Source organism: Zonotrichia leucophrys, chromosome 7 (assembly GCF_028769735.1).
Source record: "Zonotrichia leucophrys gambelii isolate GWCS_2022_RI chromosome 7, RI_Zleu_2.0, whole genome shotgun sequence".
In the NCBI taxonomy this organism is placed as follows: Eukaryota; Metazoa; Chordata; class Aves; order Passeriformes; family Passerellidae; genus Zonotrichia; species Zonotrichia leucophrys.
Window position 1 is genome coordinate 23,331,642 of NC_088177.1, and position 24,471 is coordinate 23,356,112.

Sequence of the window (24,471 nt, forward strand, 5' to 3'; positions counted from 1 at the left end):
ACTAAACACCTGCAAGAGAATAGGGAGATTTATCAGGGTTAGTAAGAGAGTCCTAATTCCACACTATATGGTTCAATTAGTCATTGCAAGTAGCCTCGGAAATGGGCTCAAGGAGTGATCAAAGGATCATGTGAAAGGTACATACTGTCATATACCATCAGCCAGGCTACACACACAATGGCAGCAGACCCTTTTCAAAGTGGTGCTCAGGGCGCTGAACTGATGAACTGTTTGACTTTCAAGGGGAGTTCATCTTGCTCTCTGAGTAATGTAATTTACCATATAACGACAGGTGCTTTAAGCGAAGTCACTGCAACAATTTGGTAACTCTGACACGTGTAAGGATGGCAGCCTGTGGCCTGTCTGCTCTAAGCATCCCCCCTTACTTTTAGGCACGCTCTGGTACGTGCTTTGTTACCCCTGAGAAGTAGATGTGTTGGGGGCTGTGATGTGTTGTTTTAATGTGTGTTGCATATTAAATAGCCGGAAGAGGTTGATAAAATGGTATCAGGACGAGTACCATTGCTGCTCCGAGGGGAACCTCGCCTGGAGCTACCAATTCCAAATACTTGGTGCGCGCCAACCCCGAGTCTCCCTATCTCTGTTTCGGCAGGTTCGATGGCTCCTTCGGGATCCCCTGACGGCAGCGGCAGCCGGCGCACACGGGGCTGTTCCCGGGGCTGCCCGCCGGGCTGCCGGCAGTGCTCCATTGCCGAACTCCCCGGCCTCGCCCGGAGCAGGGGCTGCCCAGGAGGCGCGGGGCCGCAGGGCTCGGGCACTGGGCCGCGGGAGCGGTGAGCACGGATGAGATGCCCGGCACGACCGCCGCCGCTGCCGGGAATGCCGCCGCCTCCGCGGGTCCCGCGGCCGCTGAGTGGCTGCGCGGCCGGGCCGGGGCGGAGCGCGGGGACGGCCGCCGTCCCGGCGCAGCCCCGTCCCCAAACAGCGCTGAGCGGAGCGGCGGGAGGTGCCGGGCCAGCAGCAGCCGCCGCGCCGTGCGAGCCCTCGCTGAGCCGGCCCCGCGCCATGGAGATTGAAGCGGCCGCCGCCGCGCAGGTGAGAGCGGCACCGCGGCCCCGGGCGGGCCCGGCCGGTGCGGGCGAGGGGCGGGGCGGCCGTCACGAGCCCGCGGAGCACGTGGCGCGGGCCCGCCCCCCGGAACGTGCTGAGTCACGGTAGGGGCGGGGCCGCGCTGCCCGCGGGGGCCGGGCCGGGCCGGGGTCAGCGAGGGCCGCCCGCAGCCGCCGCCCGCAGCCTCGGCAGCGCGGGCAGGGCCAGGGGCCGGGGCCGCCCCCGAGGGAGCGGCTGGGGAGGCGCCGGCGCCGCAGGGGCTGCCCGAGCCGGGTACAGCCTCGAGTCGCTGCCCCCGGCGGGCCCGAGCGCTCCGGCTTCGCACTCGGGTGAGTTACCGCCGCTTCCCACTGCTGCGGCCCGGGCCCGCTCCCGGGCTGTTGCACAACCGCGGGCTGTCCCGGCTTCGCCTTGGGCTCCGGGTCAGCCTGGCACACGCAGCCCGCGGAGCCCGGCCCGGGGGGAGCCCCGGCACCTCCGCCTGCGGAAACCCCCGGCGGGGCTTTGGGCACGGGGCAGGCGCAGCCGGAGCGGCCTCTGCCAGGGCGAGTGTCCTGGGGCTCAGAGGTGTTTGTGGTTCGTACTCGTGTGCTGCGGAGCCTCTTCTCTGGAAGCCTGGGGGAGTTCAGTGCTGTTGTGTTACAAACTAGTTGCACAAGAGCGGTGTGAATAGCTGAAAACATAATTGAACGACATTATAAATTTATATAATTGTGCTTTTCTTGGGCGTTTGAAATAGAAACATATCCTTATCAACAAAATGCTAGGTTTAAAGAAGTAATAATTAAAAATTGTTCTGGAGCTGCTTGAATTCTTTTCATATCGCAAAATTAGGTCTCAAGTGTTGTGATACTCTTCTAGTGTGTGTTGCTATGCATATGCTATGCAGTAGAGTTTCTTCTGACGTTGTCCATGCTTTAGGATATGTGAGTGTTTCCTACAGGTAATATGACTTCAGCAGTATTGGATGTACCTTTTTCTGTTCATTGGATAGTTCCTTTAGATTCTTGGGCTGCTTGTAACACTGCTTGGCCATGTTTCTCTAGCCCTGGGTAGCACAGCCATGACCTCTACCTTGCCTCCTCCGTTTGTTGGCAAATACTACAGTAGAAATCACTGTCTTGGCTGGTGCTACATAAGAATTTGGTTTTGCCTCTATTATCCAGGCACTTTCTGCCTCATTCCTGAGGTACTCTTAACAGGCCAATTCCTGAGTATATGATTCTGTACCTTCTTCCCCAATCCACTGTGACTTCTCCTCCAGAAACCTCGCTTTTGTTACTCATTTGCTTTTGTTAAACCCTCTTTACTAAGCCACCTGTTGCACTTTTCCTATCTGAGCTCGGCAGCTGCTGATTGCTTCTCTTGCAGACCTGGCCTGAAAAGGCAGTGTGTTTTTTAGATAGCAACTTATCATCTTTGACATATATAGTCCTAAGTATATACATTGAATGGAAAATTCACATTCCCTGTACCATAAAATGTTCACTCAAAATAAACAAGGGGAGATGCAATCTGCATTTAGCCCCTCAGATTTTGCAAGCCAGCAGATGGGAAGGGTGTTCATAGTGTCTGTGTACCTAGCAGTGAAGGTAAGTGTGGTAGGGGTTCATCAAATTCCTTACCCAGAATACAAAACCTCCTCTTTCAGCTATGTACTTCTGGGGGAGTCAGCAGAACTATTGCCTGTATTGCAGTACTCCTGTAAACTATTGCAGTATTCCTGTAAAAAGTATTCCCTTGTTGTACCTTTCTGCCTGGAAGGAGGATGCACTTCTGTGCACAGAGGTGAAATGGAATATTGCCTACATGGACCTCAAACCATCCAAGAAATAAGATTGCAGTGGAACAAGTGGTCTGGATGTTTCAAATAACATTTGAGAAGGCAGGACTTAGTAACTTTTCAGTAAATGTGAAGTTTTTGAAATGATTTTTTGTAACCTTGTAAAAACAAGCCACTTAGTTATTAAATTTTGAGCCTCACTACAAGAGGGCAAAAAGAATTCCCTTTCCAACACAATGAAACCATGAGTTGCGCTAGATTGGAAGTAAGACTAATTGCAACAACTGGCAAAGCCAAGGGGACAAATAATTGAGTGTGAATGCAAATGTATCTGTTAGGGTTTTCCTGCCTAGAGAGCTGTCCTGAAGAGTCTCCAGCTCAATCAGTATGATCTCCTCAGTACAGAGGGCTTTAATGAGGAATTACACATACTTTTCTTTTTCTTGACCTGCTGCATTAATTTGTCAAGTGAGTGGGTTTGTTTTTATTCTCCGATAGCCTCTCATTTCCAGAAGGGTACATTTTGTGGGAAAGTTGAACAGGTACCCCGCTCAGGGCTGGCAGCGAGTCTTTGCTTTTTGGCTTGTTGGTTTTTGGTTTTTTTTTTTTTAGTTTCTTGATAATGAGATTTAATGACATTATTGAATAGGAATATCTACTCAATGTATCTGTAGATACACCTATTAATGGATGAAAATCAGAAATGCCCATATTTCTAAATATATTGTTATCTACTAAAATGTAGGACAAGTTTGGAGGAAGTACATGAGGGAGTATCACAAGCAGTTCCTTAAGTAAAAATGCATTTATTTTGACATTTCCACTAGTTCTGTGCTCACCTGCTATTTATCTGTATTGGCAGAGGTTTCTTTCTTTCAAAACTCAGGAAAGAATATCTTTTGGTGAAGCCAGTGTTAGATGTAATGCATTGTAGCATATTTGGCTGAAATGAATGTAGCCTAGCAGGAGCTGATCTTGTCAATCCATTCAGGAGACCAGCTAATGGATATTGTTATGAGTGTAGTAAATATCCATCATATGAATCCTGTTCTGTAGCATGTCTTTAAAATGTGCCAAGAAATTAGAGTTGTATTGGAAACTGGGGGAAATGCAAGTGCATTGTCTCAGAAAACCTGACTGTCTGACTTGAAGAAATTAATATTTAGCACTCAGAGAATAAATTTGCTATAAAAGTTTTTTGGGAAATGTCTGAAAGAGACCAAACTGGAATAAAAAAGAGCATCCATTGTAAGCAGAAGGCAGCTGGCTGTTCTTGTGTGCTTTAAAGAAGCTGAGATGTTTTTGTAGGAATGTGTGGGTGGTTAGGAAGGTTTGTGTTCACTTCCCGCTAATGTTCATGGGCAAGAATAATTTTTGGCTTTCTGTCTCTTACTTTATTCTTTTTCTTTTTTAATTGAAAAAATAGAGACGTTACTCATCCTGGATAAGAATGCTGTAGGTTATGTATAACCTTGAAAGACAAGGAAATGGTTGAAAATTATTATTGTATCTATTGTGCACTTGAATACTGGATTGATTTCTTTTGCTTTCTTTACCTCTTAAATTTGCAAAGCAGAAAAATACCTGTTTGATTGGTACTGCTACTTCCGTGATCCTGACTGAAATGAATGTAGCAATAGCATCTTGAATTTATTTTGTTAAAAAAATGTCAGATACCTTTGTGGAGTATGCTGGGCTTTGTGAGGTGATGTTGAGGACCACTAGAAGTGGAAGGACCCAAGTGAACTATTTGTTCTGAGTAAAATCAATTCATGCTATTCCTTTCTAGAGTTTTTCAAATGTGGTTGTAAAATTTTGTTGTATTTGCTCCTTCAGTAGAATTAAGAAAATTGAAAACAGTGAAAGCTGTTGGAGTTTGTCACTGGAGTTTTTGGAACGCAGCAGACTTTATAAGGAGAATGGTAAGAGTTAACTGCAGCCTCAGAAAAGGGTGAACTTGAGGGAGAAGGAGAAAATATGGAAAGTCCAGATGAAGATGCCAGCAAGTGATGCCACATGTGCCCAACCTGTAACACTGGGTGTGTGACTCACTGTGAAGAAGAAATTAGTTTGATTTTTGTATCTTGAGCACTCCTTCTTTCTTTTTTTTTTTTTTTCTCTTTGCAATTGTAAAGATAAGCTTTAAAATTGCTAAAGCATTCACTAAATTTAGGCCAATTTGTGCAAGTGTGGTGCATTTGCAATGATTGTCTTGGCTGAAGCCAGTGCAGTACAAGTTCAGGCAGTAACCCACTGGCATGAATTAAATATTAATCCCCTGCTGATTGAGTTGCAGCCAGCAAGAAGTCCTGCAAAGTCTCTGGGTTAATCACCTGGTTAAAGTTTGCTTTGGCCTCCATCTCATTCCAACTCTAAGTAACCTATTATTTTCATGTAGCACATTCCTAGAAAACTTGAAAGGGTTTGAAGTCTTCAGTTTTCTGATCCAGTTTATTATACCAAAGTTGGACTTTGTGCCACAGAATGCCGCTTTAGGTGAAGGGGAAAGAATATGACACCTTGGTCAGCTTAGTCCTTTCTCAGCAGTAAACTGATTTAATTGGTTTTGAAAACACTTCATTTGCTACCTCTGCAAGTATTTCAGTATGACCAATGAGAAATCATGGAGGAAGGAGGAGCTGGAAGTCGTGACTTTGAATTTGTGTTATCCAAGGATGACTGATATACAGTGAACCACAGTGCCGCTCAGGGTTGCTCAACTGCAATTCTTTTATGGCATATTTGTTTCATTAAGGTAAACAATTAAACCAGCAGTAAGAACTGAAGGCAGCAGTGCTGTCTATGGTGTATAAAACTGCTGAAAACAGTAGAAGGCTTATCTGGAACAGATACTGGAAAATGCCTTCAATTCAAGATAGGCATTGTGTACTTTCAGCTTTCCTACCCAGTAACTGCTTTCTCTATGGCAAAAGCAAAGCTAGCGACAGTCATGTATTAATTGGCAGTAGCAAGAATTTAATTATCTTATAGTACTTTACTCTTTCACTTTAGGAAAGTTTAATGATAATGCTCTGTGCAGCCCAGTAGTGAAACAATCAGAGCAACACCTATTTTTATGTATCTGTTATTTCTAGATACATATTTCTTAATTTTTCTTTACTATTTAAAATAAGGAAATTAAAAAATATATTCCCTATTATATTATCTTGTTTTAATATTCCTTTAGTTTTACTTTGACATGGGTATGCCAACAGTGGCCATTTCAAATGGAAGCAAAGTCTCTCAGAACCATACATTTAAATTAAGTATTAATTTGGCAGCATACATTTAAATTAAATATTAATTTGGGTAACCAAGCAATCTGTAGCAACATCTAGCACAGATAGAAGTGTTTAATTATTTGACTGCTTTGAAGAGGAGCATTTGTCTTATGAAGGATCTTCTGTTTTCTGTCTTTTGCTGGTTTGAATTCTTGGTGAAATATTTTCTGTTTTCTTTCAGTGACACATTGATTTTTCAATATTACATGTCAATACATTGGTTTTGTGTTTGCCTCTTAATTTATATGTTAATATTCACTTTAATATTCACTTTGAAATACTTAGATTTTTGACATATTGTTCTGGAGATCTTGGAAAACTATTAGGAAAGAATCAGAGTGTTAATAACTGAAAGTTAAGTTAGCATTGTCCTGCCAGCAGAGTATAATTGCTGTTCAGTAATATATTACTAAACCCTAGCACAAGTACTAATTGGCACAGCTCTAGTAGAATGGGTATAGCTTAGAAATAATAATTATGTGGCAGCAATTTATGCACACTACAGGTACAGCTGAAGTTTTTTATTATGTCAGTTCAGATTTGTAATTTTGGCCTGATCAGCTGCAGTTTTTATACTGAGAAGAAGGAATATGAAACAGTGTTTGTTTATCAGAGTTATTTAGAAGGTACTGTAAATGATGTAAATGATTATTAATGTTTTCTATCTTTAAATGTAAACTAAACCTAAACCATTTCATAAGGTATGGCATAGTTGTGGATGCTGTTGCAGTACTGAGGGAGTTGAAACCACTCAATGTTGTACATGTCTTGCAGTTAGACTTTTAGCCTGACTTCTGCAGTATTATTATTAGCAACCTAGTTAAAAAAGAGAAGAGAAAGGGAAAGAAAGTTCCTTTAAGATTGAAGTTGCAGCAACAAAGTTATGTAAGATCAGTTTGAAACCATCTCTTTAAAACCTTTTAAGGAAGTGTCCTCTGTATTGCTATGAAATGTAAAGATATCACCTTTTCCCTCCATGCCCCCACTTCTGTCTTGCAGTTTCAAAGTTTTATTGCTGTTTGCTGTATTGATTTTACATGCTGTCTCTTGTAAGTATAACAAAAATTCCACTCCTGGAGACGGCTTGCGAAACAAAGTTTGCATACTTGGGAAATTGACTCAGAAGGAGCTTGGTTGATAGTGTGCCTGTGAGAGGAGGTTTGTTTTATGATTAAGGGTGTGTCTATTTGCTGTGTTTGAAAATTAATACCTACAAATTGTTAAAGCAGTGACTTTTCAACAGCTGAGTTATGTGAAAAGTTGCTGTGACTTTGGTTTGCTTCCTGCTCAGGTCATCAGCACCGTTTTGCTGTAAAGAGCTATGATAATAAGATTATGGGGGTTTTTGTTTGTTTGAAACCTTGTGGTAAAATGAGTATCTTGCTACTTATTTCTGTAATTAGAGTGGAAAGCTTCCTGTGCTGTGTGGGCTCCCCATTGGGAGATGCCCATTTGGAATTCCCAGGCAGCATGTGGTTGGTGCAGGTGTGCCCCTGGGAATGCTACAGCTCCCCCTGTGAGAGAGGGCCAGTTTAATGTCTGCTCTGCAGTCAGCCAGGGTGGGACACTGCATCATTCCTTCCTGCTGCCTTCAGGAGCTGCTTGCCTGAGTTACATGCTCTTGGGTAAGAAGACTGAATTTTGTTCTAAATCAGGGTATTTCCAGTTGGATTGCGTGCAGTTATGTGACCAGATGACGTGTGCCACAGTCAGCTGGGGAGCAGAACAATGGACAAGAGAGGATGACAGGGATGAGTGGGTGGCTCTGAAGGCTGGTGCAGCTCAGCTCAGAAGGGTAAGAATTTTGGATGCCTCATGGCGGGAAGAACAGGGGCACTGTAGCAGCAGAGGTCATCCAAGACCTGTCAGTAGGGCATTCCACCCCATTTTGTGACACTAATGCTTGACTTTACCACTGTCACAGGAGGAGTCACTGATATGTCTGTACCAGTGCAGATAATGTAGTCACGTTCTTGGTACAAGTGTACTGTAGACCCTGGTGCATTCTGCTGTGAATTACTTGACATGAGATGCATGGACATGTTTTCTGGTTTATGACACAGAATTATATTCACACTTGGCTGTGTTTCTGCTGTAGATGGGTCTTGAGATCTGTGTCATCTGAGGAATTTCTGGAAGATTGTCCCACTGATATTTGTAAAAGAAATCAAACAAACCTGAGTAAACTTTTGAAACAAGTACGATTTAAGATGCCAAAGGATGAAAATAAAAGTAAGTCTCTAACAAAAAATGGTGCTAGTAAAATAGCATAATATGAAAACCAGAACTTATATTTGAATTTAAATTATGATTTCTGACAGCTGGTCTTCCAAATTATTTAAATTTAATTATTTGGCTGTGGAAATGCACATTGTATTAATGTGCCTTATAGCTGTGTAGCAGCTGTAACAGGTTGCCACAGAGAATTACAGCACAATGACTTCTGATACTGTGCTTTCTATTTTGGTTTTAGTATTTGAACTAGAATGTTACCAGGTTAGTTCTTCAACTAGTATGAATTGTTGTGACTCAGTGAAATGTTGTAGTGCCATGGAATCTTCTCTGGCTTGATTTGTAATCCTTTATCATTGATCACTTCAGGAGTGTAGGCTGTGCTGACCACTCTTGGGAGACTTTGCTCAGCTGACAGCTAGTGCATACATCTCTAGACATCTTTCATCTCTCAAAGTGTATTTTTGTCTGCAAAGTGAAGAATGGGAGCCACTTAAATAATTAAACTGTTAATGGAGTGCTTCGGATTATTCTGAAACTGTCACTAAGGTCAGACCCACAGAATTATCTTAAATTCAAAATGAAGCTTGGGATGAGAGTTTTTGATAAAATGGGCTATGAGTTCTCCTGTGTACTCCAAGGGAACAGACATGATAAAAGAGGAAAATGGTGGGTGGTGGAGGCCCTTGATTTGGACAGAAGGACAGTTACTTACGGCTGAGTTTTGCAGTTTTGTTGCTCTTTTGAAGATGTTGAGCATTACTTTGGCACGAGCTGTAAAACCATTTACCTACTCTGGTTTATGCCTTGGAAGGTAAATTAGATCCTTTTGCTTTCAGGATTTATAAATTGAAAAGTGAGGGTTGGAATGCAGCACACAGACAGAGCTTTTGTTTTCTGCCCAGTTATTGTTCACTTCCTCAGTGGGTTTACCTTTTATAAGCAAAAGCTGTTATTGGGGAAAGAAATGATAAATTGACATGTAGATTCCTGACTTGTTGGCCCTTACTGAGCTTTCTGATTCAGTTGTTTAACTTTGCAGGACCTTCATGTGAAAGAGATTGCTGAAGCCCTTGTGGGGGCTGATGATTTCTGGAGGCTTGCTTTTTGCAGATAAATGTGTGGATTACAAGTGCTTAAGAAAATGAGTAAAATCTACCCTGGCTTCATTCTATGGATAGAAGGATAACTCAAGTGTCTTGGTGTGGCTAGAGAAAAGGGAAAAGCTATATGAACTCTTTTAATGAAAATTAAAAAATTATTTCTATGATGCTTTGTGTAAATTGAGGCAGAGTCTTCTTGGTCAATAGTGCAGGGTTGAATGATATTATTCTTGACTGAAGTATGTCACTAATAAAGGCTGTTCACAGTGCCATTTAACCATGAATTACTCTTTTGGAAAAATATTGCCAGCACAGCTAAAATGCGCCCCTCTGGGTATCCCTTTCTCAAATCTGTTATGATTTTGTACTGCCCAGTGGTAAGCAGTTGAATAGCAATGTATTTTTGGCCTCTTTTCTGGGTTTGGTTTCTTTTCCCCTTGCAGAAACTAAATAAGAAGTGTATTGGAGGTTGAACACTCAGAAAACTCCCACCCTGCTTGTTTCGTGAGAACTGTGCACTGACTGAATTCCCAGCACTGTCTGTATGGATTATGTATGTGAGAAGGGCATGTTAATTGCAGGACTGACTCACTGTTTAACACCTGTGCCCCCACAGACTTCAGTGGGGACTGTGTACCTGTGTACTCTGGCAGATGCAGGCACATCTGGAGCAAACACTGTTCCCTGCAGTTTAACCCTATTCTTAAGCTTTTAGTTTTAAGATAGTGGTCCTGGCTGATGAGGTGTTCGTGTGGAATTTCCTTGATGCAGCCACAGCAGCTGTCTGTGTTTCTGAAGGAGGGCTGCTGGGTGTGTGCTGCCAGGACACTGGGTGAACCTCACTGCTTTCTAACTCACCAGGCACTCCAGTTGCTTGCCGCTGTAGCTGGGTCCACAAACAGCAAGAACAAAGTAAGTTGCTTGTGAGATGAGTGGGGTGGGGGTTGACAAGATGTGCCTGCCGTGGTGTTGGAGTGTGCAGTGTCCCCATCCCGGCCGTGCTGCAGCTGCAGTGAGCCAGCTGGGGCTGTCCCTGTGACCTGCCCAGCCGTCAGCAAAGTGACAGCTGGAAATGGGGATTTTACTGAGATGCCAAGGCAGTGAAAACGTGTAGTACAAGAAAGACATAATCCTGGAGAAAATATGGACCCTCAAACACACAGTTTTCATGTTTGGTTTGAAACTTGCTTTTCCAAAAGGTGTGAAATCACAATAGTGGCTAATAGGTTACAACACTAGATTTATACAATGTTGTTTGCAGTTTTTAGGTTCTTTTCTCTGTTCCTATGTTCATTTTGCTTCCTGATTTGTTTGATTGGACAAAAGAATGTTCTATAATTTGACTGGATCATGTTTCCCAGATGACTGAGCCATTATTGTAAACAAATCCTCTTGTGTATAAACTAGTGAGTATCCTGTGGCAATGTCTGCAGAGTACATGTTTGGCTGGGTATAGCAGAATAGCTTAAAGACAATATTTTCTATATTGAACCTACAATATTTGAAAAACAGTTACCTGTGTTAAATTAAAGTGGGATGCAAAGGCTTTTGTATTCCTGTGGTTGAAAGATCAGCAGTATTTTTCTCATATTATTTGTTTACATATAAGGTTTTGTTGTTGTTGTATAAATGACAAAATTCAATAAATGCCCGTTTCATTATGATGCTGTTTTAACTTGGGAAGGAAAAAAACCCTCCAAACACAAATAAAGGCATTAAAGCCGTATTTTGTTTCAGGAAGAGCTGGTCTGTCTGAGATGGCTGCTGTTTGAATACATTTCAAAATGGATCTGTGTAGAGCAGTACAGGGTGATTAGACAGCAGCTAGAAAGTCAGCCACAGCAGGATTGCTCTCTCTACTTGTTGGGGCAGCACAGCAGAATTTTGTTGATGTATCAAGCAAAATCAAACAGACAGACTAACCCATTCTTGGTAAACAATCCCGTATTTTTGCCGGCCTCCCAAGTCCATGATGCAACTTGTGTAATAGATTGTAACTTGAACACATATTAACTTTTTTGTGCTTATTGACTGAATTTTGTAATGCTGCTGATGCAAGATAAAGAAATAGTAAGTCAATAACTCTGTTAGGCTGAAAGAAGGATTCAGAATTGGAGTGTAAGGGACTGCAACACTACCAGCCAAATAAACTGTGGAAAAGGGAAAATTGGATTAATACAATATAATTAAGACTAAAAAGGGAAAAGCAGAGCCCATTTAACTAGAACAGCAAAGCTCTGAAAACATATATGGCTCACTGCTTTAGATACAAATGCTTCAGAAAGCACTCTGGGATGTCAAGAGTTTTAGGACTAAGTTTGAAGAAGCAGGATGACAACCATGGCCATTTATAGCTTGTTGTGAGCAGCCATGGTAGCACTTGTAAATATGGGTATAATTCAGTTTATTCAAGAAAAATTAATTGTAATCAGTTCACCATGTTAAACCTTACTCTGTCTTTTCTTTATGAGTAAGGCAGAAATAAGGGAATTTGGGGCAAATAACAATGCATGATAGGTCTGGTCCTCAGTACTAGAGGATAACTTTGAAAAAATCAGGTACTGGACAAAGAAAATATGTTCCAATGTCAAACTAAAGATTTTGCTTTCTGTAAACCATGCAAATGAGACTGTGGATTTGGGATTTCAATTTTTTTTTTTAAGTACATTGAGGTAAGATCAGTCCAGATCCCATTCAGCCTCTGGAAACCAACACTCTGTATTAAATTCCTACTAAACTACTGTTTTAAACCCATCATCTCAAATATGTATTGATCAAACAATTTAGAAAAGCACAGCTGCTTCTGGAGTGTCTGATATAGATCATGAAACAGTCTTCTGCAGTAAGATTGGCAGCACTGAAGAGTGCCCTGATCTGTTGTACCATAAATGGTCACCTCAGAGCCGAGCAGAAGTGGTGGGAAAAGGCCATAGATTTGTGTTTGACTGTTGGTGATGAGACTGAGCCAGAGAGGAGAGTGGCGCTCCTGCTGCTGTGCTGCGAGGCACTTGCACATGCCCAGTGTTTTAAGGAGTGTCAGGGAGGTGGGGACTGATTGGTTTTGCAGAATAAGAGAAGACTTGCCAGGGTGAAGAAGTAAGCTGTGTGTGCCCTTCCCTTTCCTCTTCTTTGCTGTTTCTGATGTAGGTGTTTTCCTTTAGCTGCTTTGGTCTCGCTTTACTGTTAGCTTTAGGATTTGCAGGGTTTGGAATTGAAATAAAGCTAGTAAATTAATGACCATAAACAGCCTTCAACAGCTGTTTTTTATTGCAGTTATATTCTTGCTCATTTTACATTCTTGAGGCTTAAAGAAACTTATCTTTTCACTACACAGGGTGAAAAGACATATGTATATATACACCTTGCTTTTTACAAGGCATATACAAGGTGTATTTTCTCCCTGGCAGTTTGGAAAGCTTGCTTGCCATGGAATGCCTTCAAGAAAACCATCATATTGAGAACTGTATATATAACTTATAGACTTAGCCTTTGTTGATACCATTCCTGGAAGATGACATTTCAGGTAAAATGCATAAATAATCCACATCTCAGAGGAGTTGTTTCTGGAGTGAGGGTTGGGAGAATGGGTGAGTAGTATCCAGAATTGTACTTCCAGGCAGGCAGAACTTCTCCCAATCTTCGTCAGAGTAATGCCCTTAGACAAGGCTTGAAGTGAAGCTTAAGAGTGCTGGACAATCCAGCCAAGAAATTTTTGACTAATCTAATTTATAAGTATAGAGCCTGACAACTAGACATTTAGTAAGATAGCTTGCTGTAATACAGTGGGAGGTACAGTCTGGACTATGAGATGTTTGTTAGGAGCAAATAGAAATTTGCATACATAGACTTTAACATTTCAGGAACTGATCTTACCTGGCCTCTGTTGGGGCAGAAGAATGTGTGTTGATGAATGTTGAAGAATGAATTTATGGTGCAGAAGGCATGACTGGAGAACTAAATGCACCAACCTCACAATGTGCATGGACAGCATTTAACAGGTTTATTTATACAGACAGGGAGTGAAAATTCTCTTGCAATATCACTTCTTTAAAGCTAGGGGTTTTCAACCCATTCTGAATCCTTTCATAGGTAAGTTGGCCTGCCAGGGCTTTAAGAGTGTTTTGTGGCTCAGGCATCCAAAGACTTTAGGACCAGGAAGAGGAAATGGGCATAAAGAAAGAGAAGCACCTGGTTTAAAAACATACTGGTTTAGTGTCAGTACAGTCACACCAGTGTTAGGTGGCACAGGTATGAAAGACAAAAATCCTCATCCCCTTCCATCCATCCAAGCACCTTGTTTCCTTCCAGATTCCTCAGAAGGTCTTGGTGGGAACAGCAGACAGCTCTGCAGGGCAGTCAGGGATTTGACCTCGTGTATTCACAAATCTCAGGTTGCTGTCATGTGGCTTTGTTTGACAGCTGTCTGTTCTGTCACACTTCCAAACCCTGAATTCAGACATCTGAAATTGCTGTTGTATCCTTCTGCCCACCAGTGTAAGCAACTTCTGTCATTCCCTTTTCCCTGTTCTTCTTGATTGCTTTAAAAAAGTTAGGGTTTGGGCTAACTTTATCTGCTTTCTGTGCTCCCTTAAACATAAGGCTTATGTGTCCAGAATTTTCTTCTGTAATTGTAAGCTGTAGTTAAGAAACTTAGCTTGAAAAATATTTAGAAACCAAAACAGTAGTTATGGAAATGCCAGAGAATATCTGAAAATATTAAATTATTTATAAATCTTAAAAATTATTTGAACAAAATCAGTTCCTCTAAAGAACAATGAGGTGAAAACCTTCAGCTGTTGCTTCCACTAAGCTTTCCTTAAGTGATAAGATGCTGCCAGTATTACCTGATGGCCTTCTTTCATTCTTGCCTTGAAGTGTCTCAGGTCCTTGAGACACTTTGTCTCACTTCCAACACGTTTTCTTTTAATTAAAGCAGAAATGTAAGGTGCTTTTTTCTTCATTCCCTTCACTTTCTGGAAAACATAAGTGATAAGAGCAGAAGTGAGGGATACTTTGCCGTGTCTGTTTCTGTGGGTAGCTGTAGGAATGCTTCCCTGCTCCTCCTGCAGTGCTGGCCTGAGCTCCCTGCTGGATGCAGTGGCCACTGATTCTGTTGCTCTTCTGCTGACTCCTGCTGTCATAGGAAACCATCTGTGTTTGTGGGGTTAGGTGCTAACACATCATGGGAAAGGAAAACAAATCCTGGTTTGGTGGGAGATTCTGCTCGTGTAATCTCAATTTATGGTGCAAAAGGCATGACTGGAGAAGTAAATGCAGGAACCTCACAATGTGCTCTGTATCCAGGGAATAGTTTACAATGGGTTGAAAGTGCTGAGATTGTTTATCTGCTTACACTTGAGCTGCTGGATGTTTCCATTCTAGCAAGGCTACCTGTAAATGGCTCACATTCCAAACAGCACCAAAACCAGTCAGATAAACCAGACAGGGATGAAACAAAAGATTAGCATTTTGTTTAAAGCATGGAAGTCAGTCCATGAAAGTAACATGAAAACAGGGTCTCTTTCCTTTGTTTACCCTTCTGCAAACATTTGCTTAGGAGCAATAAGAGTTAATTGTCAAACTTTACAATGTAGTCAGAGATTTTCTCATAAAATGTATAACAGACTCTGCCCAGATGGCAAATGCTGATATGTAAATCTAAAACATGAAAATTTCCATTGAGGGCCAGATGGTGGCTTAATGTGAATTGTTTAACATTTATGTTTATCTTATTAAAAGTGCCTTTATATGTCCAAACTAAGCTATCAATGTGGTTGGAAGAGCATATCACTAAATGAACAGAAAAATCAAACCATCAGTACAAGGCACCTCCTGCCTACATGGATCATGGGAAAGCAAACATGGCCTCTGTTGAGAGAAGTTGTTTCTCTGTCTTCAAAATTGTGAAGAAAATCAAACCAAAATCAACCAATATCAAATCGCTGTTTGTCTGGGAAAAGTCTTTCTCCATTTTCTCCAAAGTTAGGAATGTTGGATGGCAGTAATCCCCAGGCTGAACCCCATAGTGCACTTGCCCTGGCCGAGGCATTGGTGCTCAGAGGGAAGGGGCTGAGCTGCAGGCGAGGGGGAAGCTCCGCTGCAATCCCTCCTGGGCACAGCCCGGGCTCTTCCTGAGGCCCCGTGGCTCTGCCAAGCCCATCATTTCCTCTGATGCAATCCAAGAAGTTGCACAACGGAGGAAAGAACAAGTGGGTGCTTGTGGAGGCTGTCACATGAGGCTGTAAATGTGTCTGATATCCAGGGAAGTGGTCAGCCTGGCTCTGAAGGGCAGCAGCCAGCTCTGGGTCAGATGAATCTCTCACAGGACTCTCGGTGCACGTGTTCCAGTTTAGAGGCCACTCTGCTCACTTGTCTCTCCAAATGAGTCTTTTTGAGACCAGCACATCATGTTGAGGCACCTAAAAAACAGCGGGTTGCCCTTGCACAGGAGAGCAGGGCACGTTTTAATAGCTTTAATTTTGCACTCCAGGCATCGGGTACACAGTTACTCCTGGGATACTTTCACAGTAGAAGGGGAAAACTGCTTCAGTGGTGAACCTGAGGTAGAATGCCTGCCTGTGTGGGTACCTCTGCGTATGTGTGTGCTGGTGTTGGACAGGGTGGGGAAATAAAGAGGAAGACTGGGGGGAGGCTAAAGGAACAAAATTGCAAAATGTTTGCTTTAGACTGCAAGGGTTTTTTTAAGAGTTCTTTGCCATTACCGCGTGCTTGTGGTTGTGATTCATTCCTCAGTGAATCACTTGTCAATGTTGACTCCCTTAACTTTAACCTGAGGCTTTGGACTAATGACCACTATACTTTTTTTTCTTGAAAAGGGAAGTATTACTAAAAGCATTGGTTGAAATTATAGATAAGTGTTAAATGGCAGGTTAATATTTAAATCAGTGTGCTGTTAGATACTACATATCAGCATATTGACCAGAAGAACACTTCCTCCATATAGCTCATTTATGTTAAGAGTAATTAGTTGAATTGTTATTCAAAGTTAAGACTAATATTGCTGTATTTATGTACAACTTTTCAGACTGAAAATAGGAGGGCTCTTTTTCAGTTACATGGTGGTAACAAAAACAAAACAACCCATCCTTTTGGTTTTAAGTGTCACTAGCACAACTAAATAAAATTTAAAAGTGCTCCTGACAAGCAGTGCCCTCCAGGGTTGAGCATGACACTGTTTGGCCAAGCTCAGCTTCTGCTAGAGATAAGACACTGACCTAAAAATGGTCACTTGAAAAATAGTGACAGGAGCCAATCAGTGCTGTCATATTTGTCAGACAACAGCTCAGATCCTGACAATCTTGGTAAGTATGCAAGCATATTCATTCAAAAAAGAATCCTGAACTGGCTGCTGCACACACAAAGTGGTGCACAGGCACAGCATTTTCTTTGGTCAGCTGGTGTCTTTGGAGACATCTCATCCCACAAAGGAGGCAGCGCCCAAAGCTACTTACTTTGATAGTGAATGTTGCCATTAGAATGGCTGAAAAAGGTAATAGCTGGGTCTTAAGTTTTTGTACTAAGGCTACATGGATTTTCTTCTTAAGGAAAATGTGTTTTGCCTTCTGTAGCTACAGAAAGAAAAACTTTGTTTTTCATTATTTAACCTGAAACCGAGCACCAGTTCTGATATTTTTGTGCATTATATGCACACACATGCACAAAAAAAAATCTTCTGAGTCACATTTTTAATGGTGCTTTGTAAATGAATAATTCAGAAGTGAGCCCTAAAATCCAGATCCTGCAGTTTTATCCAGAACATATTGCAAATGCTCAGAGACTAGGAAACACTTTTGGATCTGCTGCAGGAGGAGACACTGAGCAGCTGGTAAACTACTGGCCCTTAATGAAGCTATACCATATTGCAGTATCTGCAATTACTGCAGAACTTAATTAGTTCATTTTACCCTGCCAATCTGGAAAGACCAAACATTGTCTTGGGCAGCCACTGTAATAATTTCAGCTTCTTCATTGCTGGCCATTAAAGCTGAGTTTGGTCTCTCCCAGCAAGGTATATTAAATATGTTTTAGATTTGGAAGTGCCTGCATTGTGTTACAAAAAGATATTTTATGTAATTACCCAATTTTAGTAAAAATACCTTTTTTTAGTTATTACTAGAAGTCATTCATGCCATGTGGAATGAGGACACTGAATTGGTTTGTTCAGATGTGGACTTGGCCTGAAGCTTTTTGCCATAGCTGTTGTACAGACGTGATCATTTTGAATGGCAGCATGAGCTGGCATACAGGTTACTTTCGTTCTCTATTTGAAAATAACCTCTAGAGGGAAGGGAATGTTTTAATTTGATATGATGGCAAAAAATTCTGTCTTGGGTGTAGAGCTGCTGAGTGAATTAGGAAGGTTCTGTTTAAATGAAATGCAGTGTTTGGTGTATTACTTTGACAGTGTTAATCTGATGAGGATGCCCAACACTGGACATAATTTTCTCATGCTGCCCTGAAGGGTAATTTTAAGCATAATAAAATCAAAAATTTCCAGGCACCAGCTCAATGGTTGGCATTTACCCATCTGAGAAATGTGGCTTGCAAATGTTAAAATTCTGTATCAGCAGGCATACAAATTAATACATTTAGAGCGTTTTCTTCATAGAAGAAAATACTCTAGACTTCAGCCCTGAGAATATTGACTATTTGAACAGTAAAAAACTAAAACAGAAGAATCTGTTAAGCCCCTTGCCCCTCACCCCACCCAATAAAAAGCCTTGATGCAATAAATTAAAAGTAATTGTAGCCATAATATGTATTAAGCAATTGTTCTTTCCTAAATAGCAGAATTCCATTTGGACTCTGTGATGAGCCAGGGGCCAACTCATTAACAGTATGTGAGACCCTGCAAGCACTGTTTATACTCAGCTGCTCCAAACCAGCCACATTTAGAACATCAGCACAGACTAAGCTTTCAGTTACAATTTCTTACTAATAGTCTTAATAATTGTCTTTAGTGCTAGTGAGGTTATGTCACTTGGGGTCTTTGAAACCAGATTCTCCTGCAGCTCTGAAGCTCTGTTCTGCTGATCTTTAAGAGTAATACCAGAATGGAACATTACTAATCCAAAATACATTCTGCATGGCTATTATAGTTACTTCAGGAAGCCTCCATCATGTTTTTAGGCAGCTTTTGCAGTTTTACAGGAACATGTGAAAAAAAATTTACATGGTCAAACTTCTCAATTTCTCTCTTTTCTCCTAAAAATTACTTCCTTTGTGACAAATTCTTTCTGTATCTTCATGTTTTCTATGAGACGAGTCAAAAAAGAAGAATATATTTATCCTCTGACCAGTTCCTGTATTACCTTACCAGTTGTAGTAAATTCTTGGTTTCTGTGAGCCTCTGTGTGGGCCACAGAAGGCAAGCCACCAGATCACACACTTCAGAAAGGTCATAGAGAGCCGAGTTTTATTTTGGTAATTTTGTAGGGTTAAGAGAATAAACTTCAGTTACATGAGTCTACCCATTTGACACAGGGATTTAAAGCTTTGCTGTTGTTCTAAACCAGTTCTGCCTGGAAGGATCTTGCTTAAAAAAAGCATTTCTGTTGCAGGACATGAACCTGATTGACATCCTTTGGAGGCAAGATATAGACCTTGGGGCGAGACGTGAAGTGTTTGATTCCAGGCAGCGCCAGAAGGAGTATGAACTCGAGAAGCAGAAGAAACTTGAAAAGGAAAGACAAGAGCAGCTCCAAAAAGAGCAGGAGGAAGCCTTGCTGGCTCAGCTGGAGTTAGACGAAGAGACAGGTGAATTCATTCCTGTGCAGCCAGCTCAGTGCATTCAGCCAGAAAATACTGAGCCACCCGTTGCTTTCTCACAGGTAAACTCCAGTGGTGTGAGTGTGTTTAACCCTTTGTCCATTCACAGGAAGGCATCATGCTAGTGGCTGCCTAAAGTGAATTTGCATGTGTTGCTGTAATGGAATATCTTCTGTTACTCAAACATGCACTAACCTTTTTTCATAACTTTCCTATTTAGACCACAGAGCCTTCAAAACCAGAAGCAGAGGCCTTGTCCTTTGATGACTGCATGCAGCTCTTGGCAGAAGCATTCCCGTTTATAGATGAGCATGAGGTAAAAATGCACAGTTCAGTGGTTTCATGGGTGCTTTTCCACAGGGTCAGTCTCATGTCTTCTCTGACTAAGATTTGTCTTCACCATAAGACTAATTTGTGATCTGAGTTTTCTCCTCAAGCTGGCTTCAGCTGACATAAAGCACTGAGTAGGCTTGAGCCTATCTTTATAATACTCCATTATATTAAAAAAAATGCTTTCCTTAAGAAACACCTGTGTGTTCTGCAGAAATGATGCAGAACTCCAAAAACTAGGTTTTTGCTTTGGAAAATGTACATCTGGTTTTTTGAGTGTGTTTTTTAGTTAACATTGTTTTGTTCAGGTTTTTAATTATTTGTTTAAACCCTTCAGGCTTCTTCAGCTGCATTTCAGTCACTGGTTCCTGCTCAGGTCAATAGCAACCCAGCCTTTGTTTCTTCTGATCAAACTCAGCCACCTGAATCCCCTGATCTAGTACAACCCACTGATGCAGAGAATATGCAGAACATAGAGCAAGTTTGGGAAGAATTACTGTCCCTTTCAGAGTTACAGGTTAGTATAACAAGTACCTGAAAAACAAAGCAGGTTCTTTTTGGAGGACTGTAGTACTTTGGAGAAGGCAGTACAATAGCATCTGAAGAGATGCTGGCTGTGACTTGATTTCTACACCTGTAGGATGTTTATATGTCAATATAAGCTTTAATTTTTTTCAAAAAGAATATATTGAAGAACATGTAGAAAGCATGAAATGAGTTGTTTATGGACAAACCTTAACAAAACACTTGTCAGTCAGAACTTCCTCATGTTTGGCAAGTCACTTTTTGCCTCTGTGTGATACAGTGTGACCATCAATAAAATGCAGCTGCTCAGAAATGGACAGTTCTGAGTCACGGATCTGCAACAGGAATTGTTTTCACAAGTGTTGCTGTAAATGTTGGGGGCTTTTTGGAACTGTCCAGTTGTGTGAATATGATTACTTTTGCATTCAAGTTTTGTCTAAGGAAAAAGTTTTTTAAAGCTGATAATAGAATATATATTTAGGTACACAGAAGAGTCAGGTATATTTATATGAATGCTGTTTATACATACTCAGTAAGAACAACTTGTGTAATGTATGTGAACTGGATATTTCAAAGCAACAAAAGAGTCACCTTGCTAATACAGAGAGTATGTAGGGATTTTTATCCTATGTTTATATTTATGTTTTCCTTATATTTGATTATAAAATTGAATAAATTTCTTTTCAAATATATTACTGTAGAATGTCATCATGCTTTCCAGCATGCTGCTGCTCTACTTTATGCTGTTAATACAAGAGATGATTGCTTGATGGAGTGCCCATAAATCTGAATCATATTTCAAAAAACTAAAATGAAAATTTGCAAAGCTGATTTAGCTTTTTCCTGCCACTCTCCCTCTTCCCTTAATCTTTTTATAGTTTTTATGTTCTTCTAGTTTTCTAACCTGATTACTGTGTTAGGCTTAAAGAGCCCACATAAGTAACAAGGACAATTGGCTGTGAAGAGGCAGCAGTGATGGTGAAAATAAGAAACCAAACATTAAGAAACCAAACCAAAGTAATATATTGCAGTAATTCTGAATAGTAATTGAATAATTTTCTTGAAAAAAAAGATAATTAAAATAAGGGCACTGCCTTGTACAAATTATGTTTAGAGAAATGGAAAAATAGAGCTCTCACATTGACAATCTTAGCTTAAGCATTGAACAATCTCTAGTTAAGTAATTCCTGGGGGATAGCAGGCCTGTTTATTTCAGCTTCAGTTAGGCAACTGCCAGCTCATTATGAAGTTGTTCTTGTAGCCAGTGAAAGCCCATCAGTGGAGCAGTCTGACACTCACACTGGTGTTAGCCAGCTGAACTAATGTGTTTGCCTGGCTCCATGTTAGCACTCTTCTTACTTCACCAATTACATTGCTCTGTGCTGAAAGCTCCTTCGTTCAGTAAATCCTAGAAGAATCTTGGTTTTGAGGAACTGTGAACTAATAGTTCTAGAAGTCATTGTTTGCTGTATGTGCTCATTAAGTTTCATTCAGGAATTTTACATTTCTGTACTCATCCATTCTTAGCAGTGGTGCTTGTGAGAAGTTCAGACCTGGCAGCAACCAGCAATTGCAATTTCTATAACACATTGGAATGGGTGTCTTCAGCATCCTGCTCTGAGCCTGAGAGGCTCTGCTCTCTTACTCTAAAATGCTTTGTCCAGAACAAGTTGTGTTGTGCTTTAGCTTTGGTATCTGTCATCTTCTTTGATTGCCTCTTCATAGCACAAGGGTGCTGCATCTAGACTACAACGGTGTTAACAAAACCCCTTATGTCCATGTTGATTGCTATTTAATGCTTTTGGGTTGTAGAAGAGGATTTTATCAATTGCAGATGTGTTGCTCAACTTCTCCCTTGCATTGCCCATCTAGTGCCTGAACATTGAAAATGATAACCTGGCTGAGGTGAGCACAGTGACGAGCCCTGAGACCAAGCCAGCAGAGATGCACAACAGCTACAGTTACTGCAGCTCGGTGCCCATGCTGAGGAAAGATGTTAACTGCGGTCCAGATTTCCTGGATGGTATGGAGGGCCCCTTCTCGGGCATTTTACCACCAGAAGACACCAGCCAGCTGAGTGTGAACTCTTTAAATGACACATCCCCTTCAAACCCTGATTTCTGTGAGGATTTCTACACCACGTTTATTGATACAAAGGTGAACGGTGATGCAGCAGCAACGAACACTATCAGTCAGTCCCTGGCAGAGATTCTAAGTGAACCTATTGATCTTTCTGACTTTGCACTGTGTAAAGCTTTTAATGGCAACCACTCAGGGACCAGAGCAGAATGTAACGATTCTGACTCTGGTATTTCACTGAATGCAAGCTCCAGCGTGGCGTCGCCAGAGCACTCTGTGGAATCATCTGCCTATGCAGATAAGACTTTGGGTTGCAGCGATTCTGAAATGGAAGACACAGATAGTGCTTCTGGAAGTATGCTGCAGAGCAGTGCTGGTCTGTACTCTCTGCACCTCCAGGATCAGGTGTTTTCTTCATTAGGGCCAAGCACTCAAACATCGAGTTTGCCACATACAGCCACACCAAAGAAAGAACCCCCTCCTGCTCCTGGCCAACCCAGAGTTCCCTTCACAAAAGATAAACCTCCAGGCCGCCTTGATGCTCATCTCACAAGAGATGAGCAAAGAGCCAGAGCTCTGCAGATCCCTTTTCCTGTTGAAAAAATCATCAATCTCCCTGTTGCGGACTTCAGTGAAATGATGTCTAAGGAGCAGTTCAGTGAAGCCCAGCTTACACTTATTCGAGATATACGCAGGAGAGGCAAGAACAAAGTGGCTGCTCAAAATTGCCGTAAAAGAAAACTGGAAAATATAGTAGAACTGGAGCATGATTTGAGTAACCTAAAAGATGAGAAAGAAAAATTGCTTAAGGAAAAAGGAGAGCATGACAGGAGCCTTCATCAAATGAAAAAGCAATTCACCACCTTGTACCTCGAGGTCTTCAGCATGCTGCGTGATGAAGACGGAAAGCCTTACTCTCCCAGTGAATATTCACTGCAGCAAACTAGAGATGGCAATGTCTTTCTTGTTCCTAAGAGCAGGCAGTCGGGGACTAAACTTTGAAGGGCAGTACAGCTGGTTCCTGTTCTCTGAGTTACTAGTTTTGTATCATTATCATGGTAGTTTTTACTGTGAGGTGGAATGCAGAATTAAGTAATATTTGTCAAGTAAGTCTATGCAATGATAATTTTAAAGTTGTTGATTAGTTTATGGAAAATACAAGTTGAAAATTAATCAGATAATGCAGACGGGCGTGTACAAAATTTTTAATCTGACTTAACAGACATTTCCTTCTTATAGCACCACTTTTGACTAGTTTCCATATATATGTAAATATTTAAATATACCATATTTATATACTGTTCCTATCTATTGTTATATTCATAGATTTGATATATATATTAAAAAATGATTTTAGCCTTCTGAATATAATTTCTTGCAAGACAACCAGGATGGCTTCTTATATTTTTTATAAATATGCAGTAGTGTTCCCCGTTTTTCTTACACATTTATACTTGCTTTATATTTAATATATTAATTTAGTATAAAAGTTGACACTCAGTGTTTGATTTTGCCTTATCAGCTCATTAAAGTTTTTTAACTCTACTTCATACACATTTATTTCCTTAAAGGAGAGAAATCCTTGCTAGTTTTCCAAGGCCAAGTCTTCCTGTAGCATAATTATCAATCACACACCAGTGTCAGCATTTACCAATGCTTCATTCAGCTTTGTTTTAATAACCTTTGGAAAGACCATGTAACACAGTTTCAAGTCTATGCTAAGCTCACAGTTTTTGTCTTCCTCCTTGAACACTATGTAAATTCATGAGATCTTTTTTCCAAAGGCATTTAAAATCTGTTAGAACATTGCCATCATTATGCCTTTTTTGAGCTAAAATTTCTGCAGGTTTTTGAGCAATTCTCCTAGAAATACACTACTGTGCCTCTGACTTCAGTCAATGAGCATCACCTCTCCCTGCTGGTACTTTGGTGCTTATGGAAAACTGCATACTAGCAGCCATCCACCTGCCCTGTTTGAAATCTCTGCTCAGTGAATTGAAATGCTTTGTGGAGTTCAAATTATGATTTATAAAAGAGTCAAAATGGGCAAATAAATAGCATGGTTTTGTTTACTATTCAAAAGAACTCATTGCACTTGATTGTTTTGGATTTTTTCAATACCTAAAATGTATAATTTGTAAGACATGTTGATCTGAACATTAAAAACTATCTTCATCCCTGTGCAAGTTCTAAAAGGCATGCTTGATTTGATTTTTTTCTTGCCATTGATGGGTGGGCACTGTGAGAATGCAAGACACTGCTGCCACTTAAAGCAAGA

General features: G+C 41.2%; 1 protein-coding gene across 2 annotated transcripts; it reads left to right on the plus strand.

Moving 5' to 3' along the window:
* The first annotated feature begins 926 nt into the window (after positions 1-926).
* Positions 927-24,384, plus strand: NFE2L2 (NFE2 like bZIP transcription factor 2). Of its 2 annotated transcripts, none has more exons than XM_064718656.1 (5): positions 927-1,056; positions 19,052-19,321; positions 19,480-19,575; positions 19,927-20,106; positions 21,987-24,384. In XM_064718656.1, the coding sequence occupies exons 1-5, from the start codon at positions 1,027-1,029 to the stop codon at positions 23,193-23,195; spliced, it is 1,785 nt and encodes a 594-aa protein (XP_064574726.1). In that variant the 5' UTR covers positions 927-1,026; the 3' UTR covers positions 23,196-24,384. The 2 variants fall into 2 exon arrangements, with proteins under 2 accessions (XP_064574726.1, XP_064574727.1); XM_064718657.1 differs by lacking the exon at positions 927-1,056 and adding an exon at positions 1,216-1,400 and having other exon boundaries at positions 21,987-23,593.
* The last annotated feature ends 87 nt before the right edge of the window (positions 24,385-24,471 follow it).